Here is a 26,441-nt window from a genome sequence, read left to right on the forward strand (position 1 = left end):
TGAGACCTTTGAGTGAGCATGACAACTCCAAGCTGACACAAGTGCATTCTACTAGTCTAATACAGTTTTAGCTAATTACAGGGCTCTCACATTTACAATGATTGTATCAAGTTCAACAGAACAAACAGTTACTTATAAATAAGTACATAGTTTGTGGAATACTGCGATTTCTGACAAGACCATTGAAACTTTTCAAAACATTAGCTTAAAACTACTTAACTTTAACAAATCGCTCCGCCTATCAACATAAACGCAACAGAAAATCTTAAAGATCGTAAAATACAACATAAATATTGTAACCGGTTCACTAACCAATTAGTTTTAATTACAGGACAGTTCTTACTTTTATCAATATACAAGAATCAACAGTATCGAGTTACCATTCAAACTAATGCACAGTGGTCCGAATACTGGACAAAATATTCGGTCCACATAAAAAGATTAAATCGGATCAATTTTTCCATATACAGTAACCAAAGATGTAGGATAAAGTGAAAAATTCGACGCACAGTGGTCAAAAAGATTAAGATCTGGACAAAATTATGCTATACGTATTCAAAGTAGGTGAAATTAAAATAGATTTTTGGATGTTTTTTTTTTAATTGCTGATTGATAAGTATGGTAATTAAGTTACCGTTGTTTCTTCTAGTTTGGGATCAGTATTCAAATTCTGTAGGTATTTATTTAAAAAACTTATACGAGTAGCTAACTGAATTTTTTAAGGAAAAAAAATAAAACTTGTAATATAATGATGCTTTGTGTCTTTTTTTGGATAACATATCGTAAATCATTTATATTACTATTGTGTTTACAAATCTAAATTCTATAGTATATTTTGTCACTTTACACTAAGAGAAATTATAAATATGTATTTTAAAAAAAGTTACGAATGGAGTTTCTTGCTCACTCTTCTCCATTTCAAGCTACACTGTGGAACGAGCACCTAGTTTCACTGACAGACAGACAGACTATTGCTTATTTCTCATTTGTGGACATTTCGAAAGTACTTATTTATGGTTTAATTGGAATAAATGACATGACTGTAACTTTGATTACTTCTATATAACAGAGAAGCCTTGTTGGCACAATTCTAGATTACTTACGGAATATCTTCAATAGTCCTTTGTTCAACCAGCAAACGTAAAAACTTAAACAATTTCGCATCACGCAGACACAAAATCTGTACTAACAAAAGCCGCTACCATTTTACATTTTAGGTCATGTCTTTAATCGATGTGTAAATCACATTTTTTTAACCGGCGCTAAATTTATATCGGTACATACATTAGCAAGAGACATATGCAAGCAGCTGAATGAATTAAATCAAATAACTTTCGTCTCTTCGTCTCGTTTATTAATACACCGCACACTGCTACTAATACGGGCAATTTGTAGTCAAAATAGCGAAACAAAACATTATTACATGTCCTGTGATCTTTGAAAATATGTGAAAGGGGTGTTTCTTTGAGTTTATTTTAGTTATGTTATGTTAAACATACTGAGATTTTTAAATAGTTTTGAATGATTCAACTTGTTTTAGACAAAGAAAAATCAAAACTACAAATAGGTACTTGAATTTTGTGATTTTTTCTGTAGAGAATGAATGAATAAATAGCTCAACGTAGCTGTTTTCACGAGTTTTAAAATTAACAAGAAAATAGATTTTCTTTGGTGGCGCTAGTAATCGCCGTGACAAGGAAGTAAACAAACATTAATTATTTTGTAGTCAAAAATAAAAGCAGACTTTATTATCAAGCTGGACAGCAATCGGTGTCAGCAGGAGTAATAAAAAACGCGTTACTCGTACAAAAGCTATGAAACATACCTCATAAACATTCCGCTCAGAATTAAACGCTTAACGAAATCGCATCCAAAGGGATCGACTGAAAAAACGAATAAAATTTAACATCGAGTTATCCTTAATTTAGACTTAGGAATAAATTTGACTTTACACCGTGCAAACACTCCGCTCAAAATGTCTTAAAATTCAAACTCCATTGCCAAACTAGAACATATCTACGAAATTATAAAGTGAATTTTCGTTTGCATTACACAGTGGTGCATTCTGTCGGAACTCCAGAAAAAAAAACGAAGCGGTGCACTGCGGACAAATTTAGCGAGAGACGACGAAAAGCGTGCAAAAAGTGTAAGCTCAGACGTTCGCGCCCCTTTTTCAAGGTAAATTTCCCGAGCACATCAGGAATTAAAATCGGTACGGGCGGTATTTTTTCGCGTGTATTTTTTCTAGAAATGTATTTTCTTTTTTCCTTGATTATGGAACTGGGGTAGCACTGTGTGTTTTGTGATTGTTGAGATAGAAAAAATGTTGTTAAACAACGATGGTATTTGGGTCACTGTATTTAGGAATGGGATGATTAAAATGTAATGTGTTTGACAAACTCGTCACGTATTTATTTCCCTATCGATAACGTATTTGACTGAATGAATGGAGTTTTAACTGTTTCGATTTGACGAAATTGTACGCAGATTATTATGTCAACTTATAGCTATATTCTTTCTCTTTGTTTTATAACATAATTTATATTCTATGTAAATTTTAAACAACGAGCGTGCATGAAAAGACTGATGTCTATTGATGAAGCGCGGCGCGAAGTATGTAAGATTCGTTGCAATAGACGTGAATCAACGCTTGCGTTGTGTTTCGCTGTGTGAGTGAGGTTACCGGAGGCCTCATTTCCAGTCTTCCTAATCCCAGATTTCAAAAGACGGGCAACGCACTTGTAACGCCTTTGGTGTGTTTTTCGGGTGTCCATGGGTGGCGGCGATTGCATACCATCAGGTGATCTGTCTGCTTATTTACCAGCTTAAACCATAAAAAAGATAACACACTACTACATGACAATAAAAATGCCAGCCATAATAATAACCCAAACATACATTTTCCACAAAATTGCTCTAAAAACGTCAATAACAAATATTTATTTCCGTTGCACGCGGGTTTTGAGCGCGCCCCGCCATATTGATTCGTCATCCAATTGTTTTTGCTAATGCCAAATGTTTATTTATCCATCACAAGTCGGTGCAGGATGCTTTCTTGGAAAACAAATAAATAATATAACTGTACAAAGGAAATGGTTGGGTTTGCTTGACGAGTTTTTTATGAGATGAAGATTTTGCTGGTAGCATTGTTAAAAAAATCTTAACGGAATAATTGAAATGATAACTGTTGTATGCATGCCAAAATCGTTTTACGTCATTGTTTCTTCTGTCTTGTGGTTAAGCTGGCCTCACAGAAAACCGGCGTGAAATAACACTTGTGTTTTGTTGTGTGAGTGATGTTACCGGAGGCCCAATTACCAATATCTTCCCAATCCCCGATTCCCCAACATTCTCTAATTCCTAATCTCCAAAAGACCGACAACGCAGTTGTACTCTGTTGCCTTGTGCTCCGATGTTTCGGGTGTCCATGGGCGGCGGTGATTGCTTACCATCAAGTGATCCGTCTGCCTACCGGCGTATACCATAATAAATAGTGATCAGCGCGCTGTCCAACCAGAGGAGATGCAAGTGAAAAAGAAAGCTGAACTTAAGAAAACATGAATAACTAACAAACAGACTAACACACACGCTTCACCCTTGATACCTCACACACACTTTTAAATCACAAATATACTATAAACAGGGTGGATTACTTGACTCACACAGACTAACAAATAAATTCTTCACAATATATATCTAGGTACATTATATACATATATTATATAAAATCAGACTGAAAAACAAAGTATTACTGGGTCAATGGTCATTTTCAATGATTTATTTTATTCTGAGCTAAAGGTTTTTAACAATAATTCTTAGCCTACTCGTATATTGTTTTAGACATTTTGTGTAACATATTTTATGTTATAGTCTTTTTGGAAAGAGGTATATAGGTCTTTAGGATTTGTAATTTGATTTTAGTGTTATATCATGAACTAAGTATTGTTGTTACAAAATATCAGGTTGCCTTAACAACTGTACCTATCTGATCCGAAGCTGCGGACTACCTAGCGGGTTTACCGGGGCTCCTGCTCGAAAAGCAGGTGTAGGAACGGACTGGTTTTTAGTCAGTAAGAGTCTGACACTCTTACTCGCCTCGCCCAATGCGAGAGAAATCATTGGATGATATTCCTCTCTCAAAAAAAAAAAACCATCTTAGTAAGTATAGATATCAAATGACGGATACAGATTTGCAGGTAGCTTCTAAAAGCTTAGTAATACTTTGTTCGACCTTAGAATCGGACCCGTGACCTCTTGCCTGGCAGTCGCACTTGCGACCACTTGGCTAACGAGGCAGTCCTTCAAAGATCTACTCTAAAAATCTTTATTTATTTTATTTTCTTCTCAAATAAATAAAATTCCATCCTGTATAGATATTATTATTGACTCAGTATATAAAGTCCTAAATTTTAACTATTTCTGACTTCTAAATTAGTATTCAACTCCCTTTTCCATTAACAGTACTCTGGCTTTTGATGTATAGGCAACAGCACATTAAGCTATACTTATGAATATTTATGATTTTCAACCGTATTCCCTTTATATAAGGTTGATAGTCAATTGTAGAACTTCGTAGTTAGGTGATACCAAAAATAACTTAAAGGGAATTCATAATTACTAATTATTTCAAGAGGATTTTAGTTAGAACGAGATAGATTAATTATTCAAGTACCAAATTCGCTATTATGAGCTTAAACATCTAAGTAGTAAAGCCCAAATTCCTTTGCACGTACTAATTAGTAGAAAAGTAGATTAGTAGAAACGTTGAAACAATTGAAGATAGTTTTTGTAAATTTAAAAATAGAACATTAGTTGTCTCTGTTGCTTGTAGTACAACATTTATTGGTGGGAAAGAGATAGAAATAATAATAGAAGTGGAATTTATAATTGGCTTTGGTTTGGCAATCGTTTTGGTTTTAAATATATCTTATTTTACGTTTTTGTGGCTAATTAATTACTGTAGACTCAACTACTAAAATCACGAGGTTCTAGGTTCCATTATTGGGGAATCGATTTTTTGTATGGAATCGGCAGACTTTATTAATTTAGTATGTCTCACGAAAGATTTCAGCCATGATCGTCCCACTGCAGAGCAAAGGCCTCCCTACCTTCGTTCCACTCCTCCCTTTTTAAAGCTTTTTGCGACAAGACGAGATAAGACAAGACAGACAAAAAAAATGTCTCACGAAATTTATAATACAATTATACCTAAATATGATTTTGACAGTCCATTGCTGAACTATATAGTGTCTCCGTGTTCGCCGCAATTTCCACGTTTCGTTAATGTAATGTTGTGTTTGTCATCTTTCTCGTGGTGAGCCACGCTTCAGCACGGATGGGCTAGCTTGACCAAAGTGATATTACGGCTTCACAGAATACCGACGTGAAACAACGCTTGCGTTATGTTTCACCATGTGTATGAGATTACTGGGAGTCTCAATCCATACATACATAACCTCTCGCCAGTCTCCCATGGTGATAGACAGAGACAATGGAACGACAATAATTGCTACAATTCTTACACACCTCTTTCGCTTCATCAACATTCATCAGTTTTTCTTCAAATGAATTATGTAATTTAGCTTTAAGAATGGCAAAATATAAAACATAGTAGAAATAACAGCCCTAGACCTATAGTATAGAGTTAACGATGTAAAATATTTGGGTAATTCTCACCAAACATAATATAGGTAGTGTTATACCCTATACTTTTACGCCAAAAGGCTAAGAATAACTAATCATTATGCCTAATGACGACTAATGGACTGGGCACAGAGTATTTTCCACTGTTAGTTGCTGTTGGCACCTCGATAGTAATTTGTCGATAACTTTAGGAATAGTCGTCAAGAAACGTCAGCGTGACGTGATGGCTTTTTTATGGAGAGAAAATCATCTAATCACTTCTCCCACCTTGGGCGAGGCGAGAGGGAGTGTAAGACTCTTACTGACTAAAATCCACCCCGTTCCTACTCCTGCTTTTCGAGCCGGAGCCCCGGTAACCCGCTTATGAATCCCATTATCACCATAAGGTATGCTCATCGCTTGTTGCCGCAATACCAGTTGAAAATCTACGCAAGATAATTATTACTGACATGTATAAAAACCCGAAAATACTAATAAGTCTATAGAAAATAGTCGTTAGATTGGTTGCAGTCTTTCTATAGCTATACACATACATACATACATACATACGTGTATTGCAGCCACTCATTTTTAAATGAGAGCTAGCATTATATGGAATAACACAAAAGAAAACTTCGGTCTACATAGCACAGATTTTCCTCAAAACTATATATTTGGCGTTCCACTTTAGTGATATCGAACACGCTCGCTATTACCTCTGTTATGGTCTGCCCACGCGCAACTATCGAGACGATGATTAATACGTACGTAAGAACTAGTTCCATGTGTGAAGCGTTAAGCCGAGTGGCCAAGATATGCAATATTTTTCAAGATTATTTAGCGCGGGAGAGTTATGCTTCGGTGCGAATGGGCCGGCTCAACCGAAGTGATACCGTCCTCATAGAAAACCGACGTGAAATAACGCTTGAGTTGTTCTTTGCCGTGTGAATGAGAATACTGGAGACCGATCTTTGATTATCTGCAATCCCTAAATCCTTAATCTTTAAATAACATTTTTTTTTGAGGGTGGAAAATCCAATGACTTCTCTCGCCCTGGGCAAAGCCAAAAGGAGTGTCGGACTCTTACTGACTAAAAACTACCCCGTTAATAATCCTCTTTTTCGAGCTGGAGCCCGGTAATAATTTAATCCCTAACCCCCAAAAGGCTGCTAACACACCTGTAACTCCTCTGGTGTTACAGATATCTATGGACGGCGCCGATTGCTTACCATCAGCACCGATTGTTTATCTATCAAAAGAAATACTTATTGAAGAAGCTCACGGAGTTAATTTTAGATCTATACTGTCTGTAACCAGCTTAATAATTACGTAACTCAACCAGGTGAGATTGTGAAACTATTTATTTGTATAGTGGAGTGCGTACTGATCGCGGTTTTGAACTAGTATGGTCTACTAGTATGGAGTTTTGAAATGAGACGATCTTCTTAGGTGATTAGGACTTGAAGATTTTCGATAGAGAAGAATTGTTAATTAGGTGGTTGAGTAATTGGGTGTTATTATTGTATTTGCATAGCCTAAGGTAGAATAATATGTGTGATGATTTATCTAGTAGCCGGCCTCATCGAGTTATTTAAGAGATTGACGTGTAAAAGAGTTAGATTGTAACCTATTTGCAGAAATAAATATCATTTATAATTTATCATATGCACGTGCAAAATATTATTAGAATTTTAGTTCTATCTTTACAGAGAAAAGTTTTCATTAGATTCAATTAAAAAAATTGGCATCTTAGAAAAATATCTAGTAATAAGCGTGTTTCTAGTGGTCCATTGGTCTGAAGAATTAAATATATTTTTTTAACCTCTCGTTTTTGGATGTTGTTGGTATTATATTTCCTTTTCTGATTTTAAAACGTCCTATACACTGAAAATGTTGAAAAAAACGTTTAGGGTTTTCTACAGTTCATTCCATAAGATTAAGGTAATAAAAACCTTCATGAACTTTTATTACTAACGCCCAATAATAGATTCACGGTAAACCAACATTTGCATACCATCTGGTAGACAAAGGCCAATGCCCATAATGTAATCAAAATAATAGGGTAAATGTAATTGTTTTAGACTGTAGATATCTTATTTAAAATGATTATATAATTACCTGACTGAATTTTCAAGTTATGTTAAACACACAGAAAACTGACGTGAAACAATGCTTGTGTTGTGTTTTATTGTGTGAGTGATGTATACTTCAGACCATACGCATTATTTACTGGATAATTTCATCATCCAATGATTTCTGTCGCCTTGGGAGCCTCTCTAAGGAGAGAGGGGGTGTCAGACTCTTACTGACTAAAGACCACCCCGTTCCTACTCCTGCTTTTCGAGCTGAAGCCCCGGTAAATCGCTAGGTTAGGTAGCTCTGGATCAGGTTATTCTATAACTATGATAGCATTTACTGATCAATCAGTACAGGGCAGTGACTACCAGTTACTAGACAATGTATCGTGGTTTCAATACCCATACAATGTAATTCTTTGTAATCCACAAATTATTGTTTCAAGTCTGGGTGGGATGTCCAAGCAAATTTTAGTCACACATTTTATCAAAACATCTTATAAGACAATTACACAAAACAAAGTCACACACCCTAATCTAATTATACCCATGAATAATTATACAGAAACAATTGTTTAATATCAACACATGAATGCTATGACTCAATGGGAACTATATACTGGCCATATGTAGTCGGACAGACAGACGTTGCGAAATAATTTATGTCTATGACGCCGATATTTTGGCTGGGCACAAATGTCAGGTTTGAGCTTGTTGTATGGAACGGAAATAAAATTTGTGTGTGTATGGTAAATGGGTAGTCTTTTGTGGTGGGAAGTTTTCAAAGAAAGAGAAAGGGAGAGATGATTGAAAGTTGTTATTGATGAACTATGTGTGTGAAATATGTATCTAAGGAGTAAGGTTGCTTATCATCAGAGACATGCTATGTAGCTGTGCGAGGAAGATGCTGTCGATAGTGACGAATCCATCCATATCATACATACATAGAACATAGCTTAGCTTAGTCATTTCCACCAGTGCTAAGCTATGTGTAAATTGTGTATATCACAGCAACGTAGCATATCTCTGGTGAAAAACACCCTAAGGATAGTCATCGTCTATTGTATCAGTATTGCGTGAATATTGAATGAACTAAATAGTACAGAGTTTGGCTTTATATTCTATACTCTGAATGCTATTTTAACACCTACGATTGGGGTTGTGTTTTGACATTCAATAATTATTGAATTCAAATTGCATTGACATTAAAATTGGAGTCAAGAGTAAGCACCCAGGTTTCTAAGAGAGTGTGGTTGCTCCATCTCTATTAAACGTATTAGTTCGATAGTCTGCTCTTACAACACCCACGGTAAGAGCTATGTTGGTAAATGTATTTTCTGCCATCGTCACATCGGTAAGTATTTTTACAAAATTCGTGTCAATTCGTCTGTTCTTACTAGCGTAACCTATTTTACTAATTTGTGTTTACTAGTTATGTAGAAAGGTGTAGGTTGAAGTTTTATAGTAGTTATTTTCATTCTGTTGCCAGGTTGATTTATTTTACTTTTCGATAGTATTTATGGATGGATAATGTCCAAAAAGATTTTTTGGATAAAATTTTTGGCTGATTAGCAGAAGCATATCCATATTATCATAAACGAAAAATTCAGAGAATCCCCCAAAAATCTAACCAAAAAAATTTACCCTTTCAACAGAAAAAAAGCATTAAAAAACAGTTAAATTTAACAGCATACCAATACTTTAGAACAAACAAAATATCTAGAATCCCTTCGACCGGATACCGACCACGTGTTACCCTGCCCATACGCACATTTCGAACTAGGGGGCGTTTTCTAAAAATATAACACTGAATATTATGAGCGGTACAGTCGGTTAGTCACTTCGCGTTCACCACGAGACACGGTCCAAAATTCCGTGTTCGAGTCCCGAAAATCGAAAATCTCTTTTGTTCGTACCACGGTCCTCAGTGCTATAATTTTTTTGGATATTTTTTTTAAGTGTTTTTTAAAGTGTGGATTTTTTTTTCGGTGAAATTTTTTGATGTGAGTATTTTTTTTTGTGTATAAAAATGTTGTTTAGGTTTAGTTTAAATGTGGTGTTAATTTAAAATTTTTTTTTGTAAACAAAATGTAATGTTTTTATCTGAACGCGAAGCAGTTATTTGCGTTAGAAAAACCGGGCCGACCTCTTTTTTAATTCTAAATTCGCACAATAATAAACTATTCTCAGACCTATGTATACAGTACGTGCTACAAATTCTTAGTACAGATACTTTTATGTATTCTGTCTGACTTTAATAAAAGAGAAAAACACCCTATTTTTTCTTTTTTTTTCTCATTTCAATAGAAAATTTTTCGGTTTTATGTTTGTCTATAAAATATAAATCTGAGAAACTTAATGCCTATTTAACACCATTTTAGCGTCTACGGGACGCATTTCGCATTTTCTCATGAAAAACTCTGGCCATAAAATACTTTAAGTGATCGCGAACAAAGAAAATCAGTTTATTATAAACTTGATGGTTCGTTTTCTTTGTTAGTGTTTTAAATTAAATAAATAATTGGACAATAATAATGCGTTATGGCAGTCATAATTTCAAGCATACAATAGGGATGATGACGGGGTATGAAAATTAAAAATCTATTTAGTCCGTCAGTTAGGTAATAAAACAATATATTAACACCTATTTTTTTTTATTTCGTCATAATAATTATAAGGTAACAATACTTAGATAAGACTAATCAAAGTTTAAGAACGGGAGCAAATACGTCATTTCTATCTACAAAACGTACATAGAAGTGACGTCACACGATATTTTCGAATCAATATATATTCGAAAGTATTTGTTTCTGTAAGAAAATAAAAAATACATATCTGTTTTAAAATAATCTACAAGACGGATATTAAAATAAAAATCAGGCATCTACCCTATTCTAAGTCATAAAGAAATAAGACATCTAGGTCCTAAAAGTCATCTTTTGTCTTGTCATCATTCTAAATCTTTTCATCGAGTTTTACATATCGACTTTATTACAGATTAATTTCCCAATTGTTTTTCAATTATGAGCCATCATACCAAGGTTAATTTATATAACTGACTTTCCAACCTTCAAGAAAAGAGCGTATCCCTTTTTAAAAGGCCGGCAATGCATGTGAAACCTCTGGTGTTGCGGGTGTCCATGGACGGTGCTGATCGCTTAATATCAGGCGACACGTCTGCTCGTTTGCCCCCTATTCCACAAAAATGGCCATTTTACTGTAAAAATATTTTACGACATTATTTATTGTAAATTTTCTATTCCATTTGTTAAACTTCCACAGGTGCTTTAAAAATTAGTTTCATTACAGCAGGAGATATTAGTTCCAGATTATATTTTAAAATTAAACGTGCTTTTGAGTAACACATATATGAATTAAGTTGCATACTTTGCATAGACTTTTTAAGGAACTCTGCCTTTACAAGGACAAAACAAGTAATTATTAAAAAGCAATATAAATGCTTAACATTATTTGTTGAACATCAATGTCAATCCTGTTCATCATTCGACTAGAGTTGAAGTTTTGGAGATACTAACGAACAGTAATTGATTTTTATTTATAAATAGAGCCTAGATTCTCCGACGGACAGACTGACAAACTATTATCCATTTCTTTATTTGTTGACATTTCAAAAGTATCTACTTAAGTAAATGGTTTAATTGGAATAAATGATTTGACTTTGATTTTAAAGATTTACCCACAAAGTCAAAGTCAAAGTTATTTAAATAGACCAGGAAGGCACTTTTTGTCTGTTTGTCGGTCAGTCCTCTAGTGAATTAGTAATTATTGCGTTAAACACGAAATTCATTAGCAAAAAAGCAAACACGATTTCCTTTAATTTCTCAACCACTGTATCAATTCCTTTCCTGTCTGTCTGTCTGTCTCAAAAAGACACACTTTCAAACAATAGATCTTCAATACTTTCGATATTTGATTTTTTAGCTCTACGTACGATTTACGAGCTATACATAACCAGTTTATCTTGGCCTCGCTTTGCACAATCGTTTTGTAGATTCAGCGGTCAGTTTATACTGGTTGTGTGTAGTTTGATGTGTCGTTGTATGTACAAATTTAGATCTAGAAGCGGATACTCATCTTCCTGTGCTTCTAGGCTGAGAATACGAATGATTTCATTTCAAACTACAATAGTACAATAGTTTGTTTGTCTAGCTGTTTGTAGTCAAGAGCTTTTTTGAGAGGAGTTCTTTGTTTTTTTTTTTGGTCAGTTTCTGGTGTTGTTGTTATAGTTAAAGACTAAATGGATCATGGTGTAGGGAAGTGAAGAAATCTGCGCTGTCACGTGCCCAGTATATGGCAATAGGATCACCCCCTAGTATATGGGACTTATATCACAAATGGTGAAAAGTGAGTGTATATTGTACAGTGGCATTACTGGCATTACACTGCGTAATGTGCACCACTGCTTACCCCTTCAGGGATAAAAGGCGTGATGAACTTTAGTCCGTGTTATTTTAAAAATACGTACGTTTACCATATTTTTTTACTTTGAATTAATTGAAATAATTAGCGCTTTGCCATAAAATCTATCACCATTCATTAAATAACATTGTAAACTAATAAGAAAATTAACTGCAGTTACTAAAAACTTAACCAAACGAAACTAACCACGTGGTACTAAGAACGATCGGCAGATTTTAAATTACTTTAATACATTTCCAACTTTATTCCTTCATAGATATAGAGACAAAAATCCAACGAATTAAATTGACATATTGATTAGAGATCTACTAGTCAACCTATACTTTTCTATCAAATTTCTTTATTACATTTTCAACTATATTCTCCATAGATATTGAGTCGAAAATCCAATGAATAAAATTGACAGATTAGGAGTAGGGTTGTTATATACTAGTGATTAGTACATTATGAAGAGATTTTTTCACTTCGACGGGAACTGTTAATATCATTTCACACTTCCAAATACGTTTTAGTTTTTGATACGTTATCGCATTAATTTGTTTGTGATTTTTATTAGAAGCAATGTGGTGTTCATTAAAATTGGAGGGATTAGTTCTCTTATGAACAAATTAGCTGGTGAGATTATTAATTACTATAAAATAGATTCTGCCAGTGGCTTCACTGCGCTTTCCCAATAAAAAGTATCCTAACACCTAATTAAGCCCATACCTGTCTGTATACCAAATTTCATCAAAATCCGTTCTGCAGTTTAAACGTGGTTGACGGACAAACAAAGATTTTGTTCTATGTATAATATTAAGTGTGATGATGTGATTATTCGGCTTACTTGTGTAAGCAGTAACTGTTTGACGAGGAACTCGACTAGTTTCAAGCTATTCTAGAGGCATATTCACGCTTTTAGAGATGTGCCTACTAGAAAAAAAATCTATAGGTACTCTAAATAGTTCAGTTAAAAATTAAAAGGCTTCTTTATATATAGTATTAATTATAAGTTGTTACATTGAGAAATCTTTTCTGACGTTGAAAATTTTAAAGTACAAAATTCAAATTGGGTCCTGGAAAACCAATTTATAAGTACATAATGAAGTAAATATTTGTTTTTAAAGCAATAAAAATCGAATAAGTTGAACAATAAAACGAAATAATTTATTTAACAATATTTATGTGCGACAAATAAAACGTATGGGCGTTTCCACGAGCAAATGCTCGATTAAAAACCGTTGACGTTTTTATTTTATTGTTGTTCTCTTTTTGAATTTTAGGGTTCGGCCGATAAACGACAAGTAATTGTTTTTTTTAATGGTATAAGCCGGTAAACGAGCAAACGGATCACCTGATGGTAAGCAATCGCCGCCGACCATGGACACCCGAAACAACAGAGGCGTTACAAGTGCGTTATGGCCTTTTAAGGGTTAGGAGTTTAAGAGTTGTTGGGGAGTCGAGGATTGGGAATTGGGGCTCCGGTAACCTCACTCACACAATGAAACACAACGCAAAAGTTTTTTCACGTCGGTTTTCTGTGAGGCCGTGGTATCACTCCGGTCGAGCCAGAGCATGGTTCTCCCACACTAAAGTATTTATAGGAATAAAAAAATACGTCTTATTCTATTTTCATACCATTTACCATATCTACGGAACTTCACAACCAATAGTAAAAACCACTTACTTTTATTTCACTCTCGTTCACAGTTTAGTTACAGAATAATATTGCTTTTTTTTTTCAACGGCACCAATGTTATTTTATGGAATGGAGAAATGGTACTTTTAATTCAATCGGGATGCTGTTAGCTGAATGCATTTGTGTTTTTATTTATTTAGTATTTTATAGTTGTTAACTGGGACAGGCTCGCCACAACCTCCCACACCGCTGCAATTTCTGAAGCCAGGATCTACAGAGTACAACCATGAAAACACCGGAACACTGAAGTCCGACGCGTCACAGGAACATAAATGACTGTCTTAGATCCAGCAACGAATAGTGTGGAATATTGTATATTGTGTAGTGTGGAAAGTGAGTTACTATCAACATTACGAACCCGGGACAGTCCAGTGCTGGACTATGAGCCTCTTTTACACAAGAGAAGGCCAGAAGGCTTTGCCATAATCTCCACAATTTTTTCTTGAAGAGGAAAATGAGTGAGTTACTATCAACATTACGAGCCCAGGACAGTCCACTGCTGGTGGACTATGAGCCTCTTTTACATTATAGGAGGGTTTACCGTAATCCAAATTTTTTTTTGAGGAGAAAAATTAAATTAACTAAAAGCCACCCTGTTCATTCTCCTGTTTCGACCCAGACCCCGGTAACTTACAAGCACAAGGATGTCCGCAGCTAGGGTCGAACAGCAGAGTTGGGTAGTGGCAAACATTTATTCTACTGTGACGTCACCACACACCACATCAGTTTAATGTGGATTAATTTAATTACATATTTTTGTTTTATAAGATTAATTTGTCTAGACAAACTAAATTAATTAAGTCACTTACTATCTGACGTAACTATTCGACGAGGTTTCTCAACCAGTTTCATTCAGTCAGGTAACACTGTCGTCACTCGTAGACACTGATCGTGTGGTGATCGCTCTTGCTGCTCTTGGTTATGGATCCCCAGACACGCTTGAAAGTAGTTGAGTTAGCTTGCCAAACAGGTGCGCGGTACCTGAATAAATTATTTTAAATTATTATTATGGATATATACAATGCTTCTTTACATCACAATAATTTACATACGGATTTAAATAATAGTATATTGGCGTTGACCGCTTACCATCAGGTGATCCGTCAGCTCGTTTGCCTCCTACCTATCCCATAAAAAAAACAATCTCTATCCCATAAGCTTCAAGGTTGATTTTCCACTAAATAAGACTTAATACAAAACTATTGTAGGTACATAATGCGACCACATAAACTACGGACAAGATACAAAACGTGAAGAATTCGTTTCCTTCACTGTTTCGTTTAGATAAACAAGTCTGGGACATGTCCAGACGTGTGACAGGTTGGAACATGCTTCTGCTATCAGAGAAATTAATTACTTTGTGTATAGGGGTGGTTTAAGTTGGCTTAGTTAGGTAAAATGGCTTAGGTTTTGATTTTATGTGGTTAAAAGTGGACTTGAATAAAAAATAAATGTTGTTTTTCGTTTTTTAAGTTTATTTATTTACATAAAAAAATAGTAGTTTACCAGTAGAGAATGCCACATTGCCATAAACCCGTCTTTATGTTAAAAAAGTTAAAATAAATATATTTTTTATATTTTCAGCGCATAATACGTGTACAATTACAATATATTAAGCTTTTTGACAAGAATTTGAATTAGCCCATTACAGGTATCGAATCTCCTCACCTTTCCTTATTTACACGAAAAAGACACAAATATAAAATTCATTCGAAAACCCGAAACTTTCAGACGATTCTCGCTGAAAGTGAAAATCCGAAAATAATTCATTAAATTAAATTGAAAATATAGGTTTCATTAGAAAGTCGTGGAACAAAGTTTGCCTGTAACAATGTACGGTGGGTACCTGAAAATCCTGAAAGTTAGCCATTTGTTTACCTTTTCAGCCAACTTTCAGGAGATGGTAATGAAGACTGTAAGGTTTAATGGCTAAGTTAGTTCGCTTTATTTGTTAACGTTTTTTATTTCAGCTTTTTTTTGGTGAAAAGTTTTTTGTGTGTTGTGTTTTCTGTTCGTTTCTTTGGGAGAATGATTGTAAGTGTAACTGTTGAGTAAGGAGTTTCAGACTCGATTCTCGGGTCGGGAAAAGATATTGGTTTTTTGTAAACTATAATATGTATATGAATGTTACATAGTAGAAATCCAGAACCCGATTAGAATTTATAAAAATCGAAATATGTATATAATTCCTTATTTATTCTAGAAATGAAACCTCCATCATCAGTACTACTTTTAGCCCAACCTAAGAGCAAGTTTCAATCTTAATACAAAGTCAATCGTCCAATGAATTCTCCCGCCTTGGGCGAGGCGAGAGGGAGTGTCAGTTTCTTACTGACTAAAAACCACCCCACTCCTGGTTTTCGAGCCGGAGCCCCGGTAAACCCGCTAGGTAGTCCGCAGCTCCGGACAAAGTCACAACATCATTAGTAGCGGTTGTCTGTCTGTGCGTATGCTTTTGTTTTGCATTCCTATCTATATCTGAACGAGCGTTGAACTTTTCGTCCCTTCTGTCTTTGGGCTTGGCTAAAGACTGACTGAGTTAGATGATGTATAAACTTAAAGGTTTTTTTAAAGCATTTTTTTATAGACTATTATGTTTTTGAAATATTTCCTTCTGCGTGTAAGAAGAGGACTTGGCACAGTAGTGGGGCAAGTATAGAATGTTTACGACTAGAATGATGAATCGAAAACGGTTAATATTTTTTTGGAATTTTTATCGATGACGCTTGATTGTGAAAAGTTATTTAACCGTGGATTACAAAAAAGTGGTATTAATATTTTTAAAATCTATGTATCATTATATCGATGGTTGAAAGGCTAATTGATCTAAGCGATATTAATTTATATACATATTCCAAACTAGCTTTTGCCCGCGACTTCGTTCGCGTGGAATAGTGACTTCCGGCAAATTTTTGGTTTTAACCACATAGTTCCCGATCTCGCGGGATCTCTTCAAAAATGAGATGTGGAAGATATTCCAGGGAACTCTTCAAAAATCAACATAATGAGCTCTGCGTTTGAATTTAATAGATGTATACTCACTTAGGGCATTGAAAAAATAGTTTAAAAACGGACTTAAACTAACTTAAAACTAAAGAAAGCTACGAATTACGAATTTATAACAATTAAAAAAGAAACTATATTACAACCTATCCTCTATGCTATAATAACCAAGCTTAAACTAAATAATTTAAAAGAAACGACTTAAATCTAATCTAGTGATTAAAAAAAAAATTAGACTTACAATTTTATTAAAAAAACTAACTACAGTAACTACTAATAATCGATATCAAACTAAACCTACGTTAAATAGTTTAACCAAAAAACCAGGAAAACCCAACAAATAAACTTATTAATTGACAAATACAACGAAACCAATTTAGAATAATATATACGAAACTGCAGGACCACTACAGACAAATAATCATACGACTGATAATACACTTTTTCTACGATAGTACCGAAGCGCTCGGCCGATACCCAACCAAATGAATGTAACGAAACCATAGCGCGATCTATTTCGATCCCAACGCCATCTATCGAGGATAAAGACAACTTGGATTATTTATTTATACTCCGTTCGGGCATTTTCTTTGTACTAAAAGTTTAATTATATTGATATTATTTTTTTCATACCTTTTTACTATTTATTTACTTTTTTCGATGAATTAAAACAATAACATGAACCGAAGTCGTGTAACGATCGACATAGAATTATCCATGAATTATCTATACTCCGTTAGAGCATTTTCTTTGTACTAAATGTTTTATTATATTGATATTATTTTTTTCATACCTTTTTACTATTTATTTACTTTTTTTCGATAAATTAAAACAATAACATGAACCGAAGTCATGTAACGATCGACATAGAATTATTTATAAATAATTTATTTCTTATTTTTATTTTTTGATTTTTGAAATAAAAACATATCTATGTCCTTTCTAAGGTTCTAAACTATATCTGTACCAAATTTCAACCAAATCCGTCAAATAGTTGCGGAGATTAATGGTATAAGCATAGAATGTTCGACGTGATTCTTTAATTTGACATAACTTTTTTATTTATGAACCGATTGACATAAAACAAACACTAAATGTAAATTTAAGCATCCCACAATATATTCGTGAAAACCGCATCCAACTCGGATCAGCCGTTTCTGAGATTAGCGCGCACAGACGAACAGACAAACAGACAAACAGACAAACAGACAAAAAAAAAGTTAATTACATTTTTGGGTTCGACATCGACATAACAATAACCCCTGCTATTTTTTTTATTTTTATTTTCAATGTACAGACAGCACTTTTCTACGATTTTATTATATGTATAGATAACCAATTTATTCTCTATCGAATGATGTTTAACTGAATATCAAAATAAACAATACGTCTTAGATCAATTAGCCTCTCAACTACACAACTCTCAACGACACTAGATTTACCCTCTATTATAAAATATGTTCACAAGATTAAGAATCGTGGAGTTATGTTTATTATTCTTAGTTCCCTAACAGATCAGCTGTTTGCTCTCCGTAGGTCATGTCCAACACCGGGTGGTACGCTTTACACGGCGGCTTCCGTCGACCTAAAATGAGGGAAAGAGACCACCAGATGTGCTGTCTTTCTCTTATTGTTTGAAGGTGCAATAATGACAATATTATGAATGCAGTTGTTTTTTTATTACATTGATAATAATTAATGTAAGAACATTTTGTCCCAGTAATGTACTGAACCGAGAAAAATAAACTTGTCACCATTTCTACTCTTAAATTTTGAAGAAACACCAAAAGCGTTACAAGTACCTTGCTAGCTTTTTGGCGGTGAGGTATTTAAGGGTTGTTGGGGAATCGGAGATTGGCAATTGGACCTCCAGTCACTTCAGTATCACAACGAAACAGAACGCAAGCGTTGTTTCACGTCGGTTTTCTGTGAGGCCGTGATATCACTCCGGTCGAGCCGGCCCATTCGTGCCGAAGCATGGCTCTCCCACACTTGTCAGTTGTCACACACAATTCAAACATTAAAGTTACCTTTTTATTCTAGTTCCCCAGCTTTACTTCACGGAATCAAACAGCCTATACGCCGAACAAATTTCTCGTCTGCGAAAGACAGACATATTTAAAAAGAAATAAAAATAGTTGTGTACTGATGTGGGTGAATGCTATTGTGTAGTGTCTGTGTGTGCATGTGTGTGTGTGGCGCCACAGATATTGCTAGTTATAGAACTACTGACATGGATTGTGGATTTAGATGCTGTATGTAGAGGGTAAAAGAAATATTGTTTAGTATAGTGTCAATACTAAACTTTCTTTTTCATTCTTCAAAGAAAGTCTTCATTTAATTATTATTTTGTCTGGTGTTTTGTGAACTTCTAGATTTTCTATTATTTTTAATAATTAGTGACTCGCAGTCTCACCTGCTCTGCTCGGTTTCTATTGAAGTAGCGTGTTAGTTGTGGTTAGTCTATAACCTTCCTTGATAAATACTTTGTCCAACACAAAAAAATATTCAAATCGAACCAGTAGTTCCGGAGATTAGCGCATTCAAACAAACAAATAAATTCTTTAGTTTTGTATATAGATTTAGATTAGATTGATTAGTCTTATCCAGCTATTGGTCTAATAGGAATTATTAAAAAAATATAACCCTTACTAAGTCAACATACAAGAATCAATGGATTGGTTTGTATATTGAATCTGCTCATCTGTTTAGGAAACCGATCGACCACCCACTAAGCCAAATGGGGCATGCATTTAATGGAATTCGGTTGGGGTGGAAATATTAAGTATTTTATCTAATATTTTATCTGCTTAATTTCCGATTTCTACCCACCGAATTTTTTTGAAATAAATCTGTATGATGACGTAAAAATCTGATGACGTCATAATGCACTATTTCATACAAAATTCATAGAAAATATCGTTTCGAAAAAAGTATTTTATACATAGGCTATTTCAAACTTATATTTTGATTGATGATTTTTACTTTTACATACTTAAAAAATAATCTAATTGAGAATTAGTACACTGTAGAAGAGTAGATAGTAAGTATAAACAGATTTAATGATTTTTAATATTTTTATTAAATTTTAAACTTTATACAATATTGCATACAGATAATATATTTTAAACTGAATCCAAACAACTAAGAAAGTGTTAATATTTGTGACGAGTTTATCCAAAATAGTTATTTAAACAATTCAAATATGTCTTCTTCCGAGTACATAATATATTTCTAACACCCTTGTCACAACCTCACACTAACAAACCAAGAAAGAAAAAAAAGCAAAACAAAAGCATCATGATATTCATAAAACAAAAAAGGAAATCGTTAATAAAAAAAAGTAACTTAAAAAAAATATATATGAACATCCCGTGGGAGTTGATAATTAAGTAAAGTACACATAATTATAAAAGGAGGCGTTGAAATAATATTTTTTAAGGCCATGTGCTACAAAGATGTTAAGCTGTAATGGAAGCGACAAGGGTGTTACATTTTTGGGCGGCGAGCGTACTTTGGTGGTCGTAAACTGGTGTTATGATCAAAGAGGCATATTTTGAGTGATTTGTGTTCTTGAGTGTAATTTCATGTTTTCTTTATTAAATTAAGTGTTTGGGGGTTGTTAAGTTTAAGTTGAAAGATCAAAGTGGAATTTTTGTAGTGGTGTTGTGACGTCGTTGTTTTAGTTTTTGTGACAATTAATTAAGTTCTTTTAATGCTTAAATGTTTTTTGTGTTCCTGTCTCCCATGAGGGTAGGCAAAGACAATGGAACGCCAATTATTACAAATCTTACATGACAAATATAATTTACAAGGACATTAAATTTTTAGATTAGAAAATATTAAATTATATAATCACTACATTTTTTACTTCAACCTATGTCAGATAAATAACCAAGTATTTTACCAAACGATTTAAATCTTATTAACAAATATTCTCATACTTTTTCTATTAATTCACGACTTTAAACAAATCAGAAACTCATTAACCAAAAACGCATTTCCAAATTATTACTTATTCACTTACATACACACACTTACACCAAACTGTCACATCCAGATAGCACATATCAGTGTAATCGACACTCTCACACATGGCCGTGTCGAACCATATGTGTCGATTGTCACCGACTGAGCTCTCAATGACTTCACATCAAGCTAAACAAAACCAATATATCCTGAGCTCCCTTTGCAAGATCCTTTCATACACCCAAGAGTCAGTTTATACTGGTTTGTGTAGCTTGTAACGTGTGTACTACAATGTATTTTTATATAGATTCGTGCTAGTATTTGATGAATGAAGGGTCTACTTAGAGGTTAATGAACTTTAGTGGTAATTATTTTCGTTAATGACTTTAGTTTTGCGTTGGTCAAAATGTACCTATATTTGTGGTTCTTAGAATATACTAACTTGTGTTAGCGGGTTTGCGCGGGTTGCCGTGGGATAAAAAGTCCTATCACCTAAGCTCATACCCTGTCTGTATACAAAATTTCATCGTATATTGATGTGTAAAAGTATTATTTTGTCACCTATTTGCAAAAATAAATATCATTCATTATTTATTTATCACCTTCGTTCAGTAGTTTCAGCGTAATTGACGGACAAACATCCAAACAAACTTTCACATTTATAATATTAGTGTGATTTATACTTTTTATTGGACCTCCATGAACCTCAATCACTACTTCAGAAGAGATTTTACTTAGAAGTAACATGTTCCTAGAAATTAAATAAATTGTATCATGATTTGTATTTCCTACAATATCGGTATGATTTCGCATATGTATGTATTTCCGTATATTTTTCTTTACGTTTCTATACCATTCTTTAATTAGTTCTTGGAAAGGAAATGAATAAAGGAAACCTTTACTTTCTACTCATGTACATGTTTTTATGTGAAAATTAACAATTTGTTTGGTATTTTTCCTGAGAAATACAACCCGGGTCTTTTCAAGGTCAGAGTGAATAGGTACTTTTTAAGTCTGTGTGCTCCATCTTCGGCCACATCTTCACAGGTATTTCTTCCAGGGACAGTGTGACATATTTTTCTATCAAAATAAATAATTATGTTCTCTTTTTTCATTTCATTTTTATTAATCAGCTTTTTATTTATCACTCACACGGTTGCACACAACACAAGCGATGTTTCACGTCGGTTTTCTGTGAGTACCGTGGTATCACACCAGTTAAGCCGTGCTTTTTCGTGCCGAAGCATATGGCTCTTTCACGACAGAAAATACTTCTACATTGACCGATCTTCAATATTTATATTGATTTATCAACAACTAGTTTCAGCCAGCAGCTTCACTCGCGCCAGACCAATCCAAATATCATCCTGATTCCTTCAGCCGTTTTGATTGACGTGCTTAAGTAACAAACATATATACAAACACACAAACTTTCGCATTTATAATATTCGTAGTAAGATGTAAAACATTAAAAAATAATGTTACGTATATTTATGATGACTATATTAAAATAACAGTTAGGACACATGTTTCATTCAATGATTTATTGCCTACATGGCTTTTAATTATATTTTTCGCGATCGGAATGTGGTTATCAAGTTGTCTTTTTTATAAATTCTATATCGAACGTTATATTTGTAGTGTTATTTACAAAAGGCCTAAAAACCTGTTTTTGTTATTGATTGATTTATCTATCTATCTGCTTCGAATAAATGAAAAAAAAAAAACAATTGATTGAAAGAAAACAATTGAAAGTTTGTGAGTCTGGATATTTGTTACTCGTTCATATCGAAAAGGCTAAAGGGATTGAAATGAAATTTGGAACGGTTGATTATGGTCTGGAAAAACACATACCTACTCTACTTTCTGTCCTACGGGAACGCAGGATAAACCGCTGTCAGAAAATAGTATAGTAGATTATTTTGCAAGGTTATTTTACTTGTTATGGTAAGAAGGGTGCAATTACGAACTTTTCTGCATGATGATGATGCAGATGGTAATACATATTATTATATAGGTAATATATGTATATTTTATAGCGGCATTATGCATAATGTGCACCTCTGTCTAAACCTTCAGGGATAAATTAAAGGCCTGACGATACGATATGATACAGTACTATATTATTATAATTATAAAGACATTTGAAACGCTATGTCAAAAATGTTTTTCTAGTTTTTTTTTGTATCAAAATGATATTCAGTTATTTTTATCAATTCAAGTTCATCTATTTTCAATCTGTAGGTCACAGGTCAACACTTAAACAAAAACGATTTAAAACAACTTGATATATTTAAAATATCAAATATCGTTATATAATTGACAGTTATAATAAAATAGAAATAAATATGGCCGATCAAAATGCAATAATTTATAAGATAATTACTTAAAAATTAAATAAAACTACAGGGGGTACCTAATAGGCAATCTTCGAGTTTTTTATACTCATGTCAGGTTGTGACCGATATATTTTGAGAAGCGACTGTTTTGACTAATATTTTCGAAGTATCATTGCATGTATACTTGTATGATATCACACTTGTTTTTCTTAAAAAGGAAGCAGAGGACCGTAGAAATGTCATCTGAATTATATAGGACTAAATACTAAACCTTCCTTTAAAGGTTAAGAATTGCTAAAATTTTATTACATTTTGTTAAACCCCAAAACACATGACACCGAAGGCTTGATAATTAGGTTTTTTTTTTTTTTTATATTGAATGGGCCGACGTTTGGCCGCTATCTCGCCTGATGGTAAGTGATGATGCGGCCTACGGTGGAGCACGTCTGCCCATAAGCAACCTATTCACTCGGGCTTTGAAGACACCCAGGTTGTACCCATCAGGAAACACAGACTCCGGCAAGGAGTTCCACTCCCTAGCAGTTCGCACAAAGAAGCTTGAAGCGAAGCGTTTCGTGCGAGTGGGTGGGATATCCACCATGAAACGGTGACGCCTCGCCGATTGTCTTGTGGTTCGTTGATGGAAAGGACTAGGGGGAATCAAGTTGTGCAGTTCCCCTGCACACTCTCCGAAATGTATCCGGTAAAAAACGGAAAGGCTAGGTGCGACTACTCAATCATCAATGTACAGTAGTATCCTCAGTACGCGCTCTGATTGGTTGGCTTTTTCAAGCCGTCCAATCAGAGCGCCGAAAGCCCTCTCGTTTCGATTACTTTAAAATTTTCGTTTCAAACTTCAAACTCATACTGAGGGTACCTACAGACATAACAATAAGCACTCAAAACTCTATCATCAATGGATTTTCGATCTAATTGGGGTAACAATAGAGTTGAAAACGAAAATCTATTAACCGGAATGTGGCTGCTATACAAAAGACAAAACAACAAATTAAATTACAATAATGCCTAAACAGGCAGACAAACATTTTAAGAATTCATGTTAATTTATAACGCACATATGCAAATCGTTCTTAAGATGGGCATAATTACATAAATTAAAAAATAATTAATAGTTTGACCACATTAAGTTGATCGTTTCGGTAGAAAACAGCGTGTAGAGATTATATTACATATCTTTTTGGATTCCTCTTTTGTTTAGTGGTATTGAATCGCGTGACGTCACGTTATAGGTGCATTTTATAGGTAGAAAAAACGTAATTTGTCCCCAGTCCAGTATTGTTATCTTATATTAGATTTTAGATTTCAGCCATGATCGTCCCACTGCAGGGCAAAGGCTTCTTTACTCTCCTTCCATTCCTCTCTATTTAAAGCTTATCTCTTATATTACAAAATAAAAAAAAATACGTGTGTAATATTTTTTCATAGCATAACTGACGGACAAAATATTATGTAGATTTTAATTTTCATACCCCGTCATTATCCCTATTTTAAAATACTACGGCTTGATACAGTTCCTACAATGTTAATGAACTATTAATAACGAAATCACGGTCAAGATCACAATAAGATCAAATCTCTAATACGTTTCACCCTATATATAGATTTAACTAACAAGTCTTTTCTATTTGTTTCAGATAAAATGTTAAACAAGAATTCCTGAAAAATCAACACAAATGTACAGAAAAACGGATATCAGTCATCAATATGCTTCACACATATAAAGATGGCGGTAAAATACAAAGAGACATTTGAAAACGGAACGCCATTAATATCCTTGCGCGTACGCAGCGCTGATTCCAAATTCAAATATAGCACGGAAAGGCGCCGGAAATGGGCTCGGCCGGATGTCGGCGTTTGCTTCCTGTCGTTCTTCGTTTTGATTGTCGGTTGCCATGGTTACCAAGAACAGAGATTTGCTATGGAACCACAAGATCAGGTTGGTTTTTTGAAGTTTTTAACTGTTTTTCTTGGTAGGATTTTAGTTAAGGTAAAGATTTTATTTAAATAGTGTTTTTCTAAGGACTGATAGAGGATTTTTGCAATATACTGTGTATAAAGGTAATAAATAGCTTAGCAAAAAAAAATCCGATAAAAACGAATTCTAAAATATTTATAAAACAAATTCTGCTTTTCGATTTACAAATAATATTATATTCTATTTAAATAAATTAATAATGACAAACATTATTTTACGCATTTCACAGAAAAATAAATTCCTTAAACACCCTGTGTGTCATTAATTAACGCGTTAAAACAAATTCGCGATTTTGATAAGAATTTAATTTATTATTGAAAACAATTTAATTAATTATTTAAATTTGTTACTATTAAGAGGTGTTTATTAATAAGATATTTAATTTTGATATCATATGGAACATTGAACTTTAACAAAAAAATAATATAACAATATTATAGTTTATAATAATAACTAACGCGACGTCCTGCGTAAGCAATCTTATTTGAAACGCGGATCGCCGATTCCCCAACAACCCTTAAATTCCTAACCCCAAAAGGACAGCAACGTACTTGTAACGCCGATGGTGTTTCAAGTGTCCATGTTCGGCGGCGATTGCTTACCATCAGATGATCCGTCAGCTCGTTTACCAGCTTACATATGTCATAAAAGAAAAAAACAACTAACATTTTAAATGCATACTTACTTATAATTAAAAAAGTAACAGTACCTACATAGTAATATTAATTTATATCAATAAACATTAAAAAGTGCAATAAAACAGCTTTTAACTTAAAATGTATATCGCCATTAAGTATTAATTAAAAAGTTGACATACTCGGCCGTCTGCGGTTAATTAGTTTTACGACATTCCACGCTAATCTCCAAAAGTAAAGATTAAAATAATAAAATATTAAGTGATGTGTGAATTTTGTTGGGATTTCTTACATAATTTTAAACCAAACATACATAAACTCATGTCTGTGTCCCATGGGGGTAGGCAGGGGCAATGGAACGCCAATTACTTTAAACGTAAAGTAAATTCATACTAAGCGCACAGTTTAGCATTTTTTGTGAATAATAACAAAATAACCAAGAACTAATTATTATAATATAATATCTATACCTACATTTTTTGAAAACTTATGTAATTTACAGCTTCATAATGTTACTAAACCATCTTCTTCACAAAATAATAAAAAAATAAAAATAATAAGCAAAAATTATAATAATTAAAATAAAACCACGGTTTTACATTAACCGAATAAGTTAAAATCTCCAATGACCTCACGTTACAATAAAAAGATAACTCGTAAATTAATTAATAGTTAAAACGGCAG

General features: G+C 33.8%; 1 protein-coding gene across 4 annotated transcripts in view; it reads left to right on the forward strand.

Annotated features, from left to right (window-relative positions):
• Positions 1 to 26,441, forward strand: part of LOC118276681 (irregular chiasm C-roughest protein) — a 95,517-nt gene that overhangs the window by 31,074 nt on the left and 38,002 nt on the right. For 3 of the 4 annotated variants that reach the window (XM_035595121.2, XM_035595118.2, XM_035595120.2), the window contains exons 1-2: positions 9,529 to 9,700; positions 24,782 to 25,083. In XM_035595121.2, the coding sequence (XP_035451014.1) occupies positions 24,871 to 25,083 (213 nt within the window). In that variant the 5' untranslated portion in view covers positions 9,529 to 9,700; positions 24,782 to 24,870. Of the gene's footprint in view, positions 1 to 9,528; positions 9,701 to 24,781; positions 25,084 to 26,441 lie in introns of those variants that run through there. The other variant, XM_035595119.2, reaches the window with a different exon arrangement.

Source organism: Spodoptera frugiperda, chromosome 17, assembly GCF_023101765.2.
Source record: "Spodoptera frugiperda isolate SF20-4 chromosome 17, AGI-APGP_CSIRO_Sfru_2.0, whole genome shotgun sequence".
In the NCBI taxonomy this organism is placed as follows: Eukaryota; Metazoa; Arthropoda; class Insecta; order Lepidoptera; family Noctuidae; genus Spodoptera; species Spodoptera frugiperda.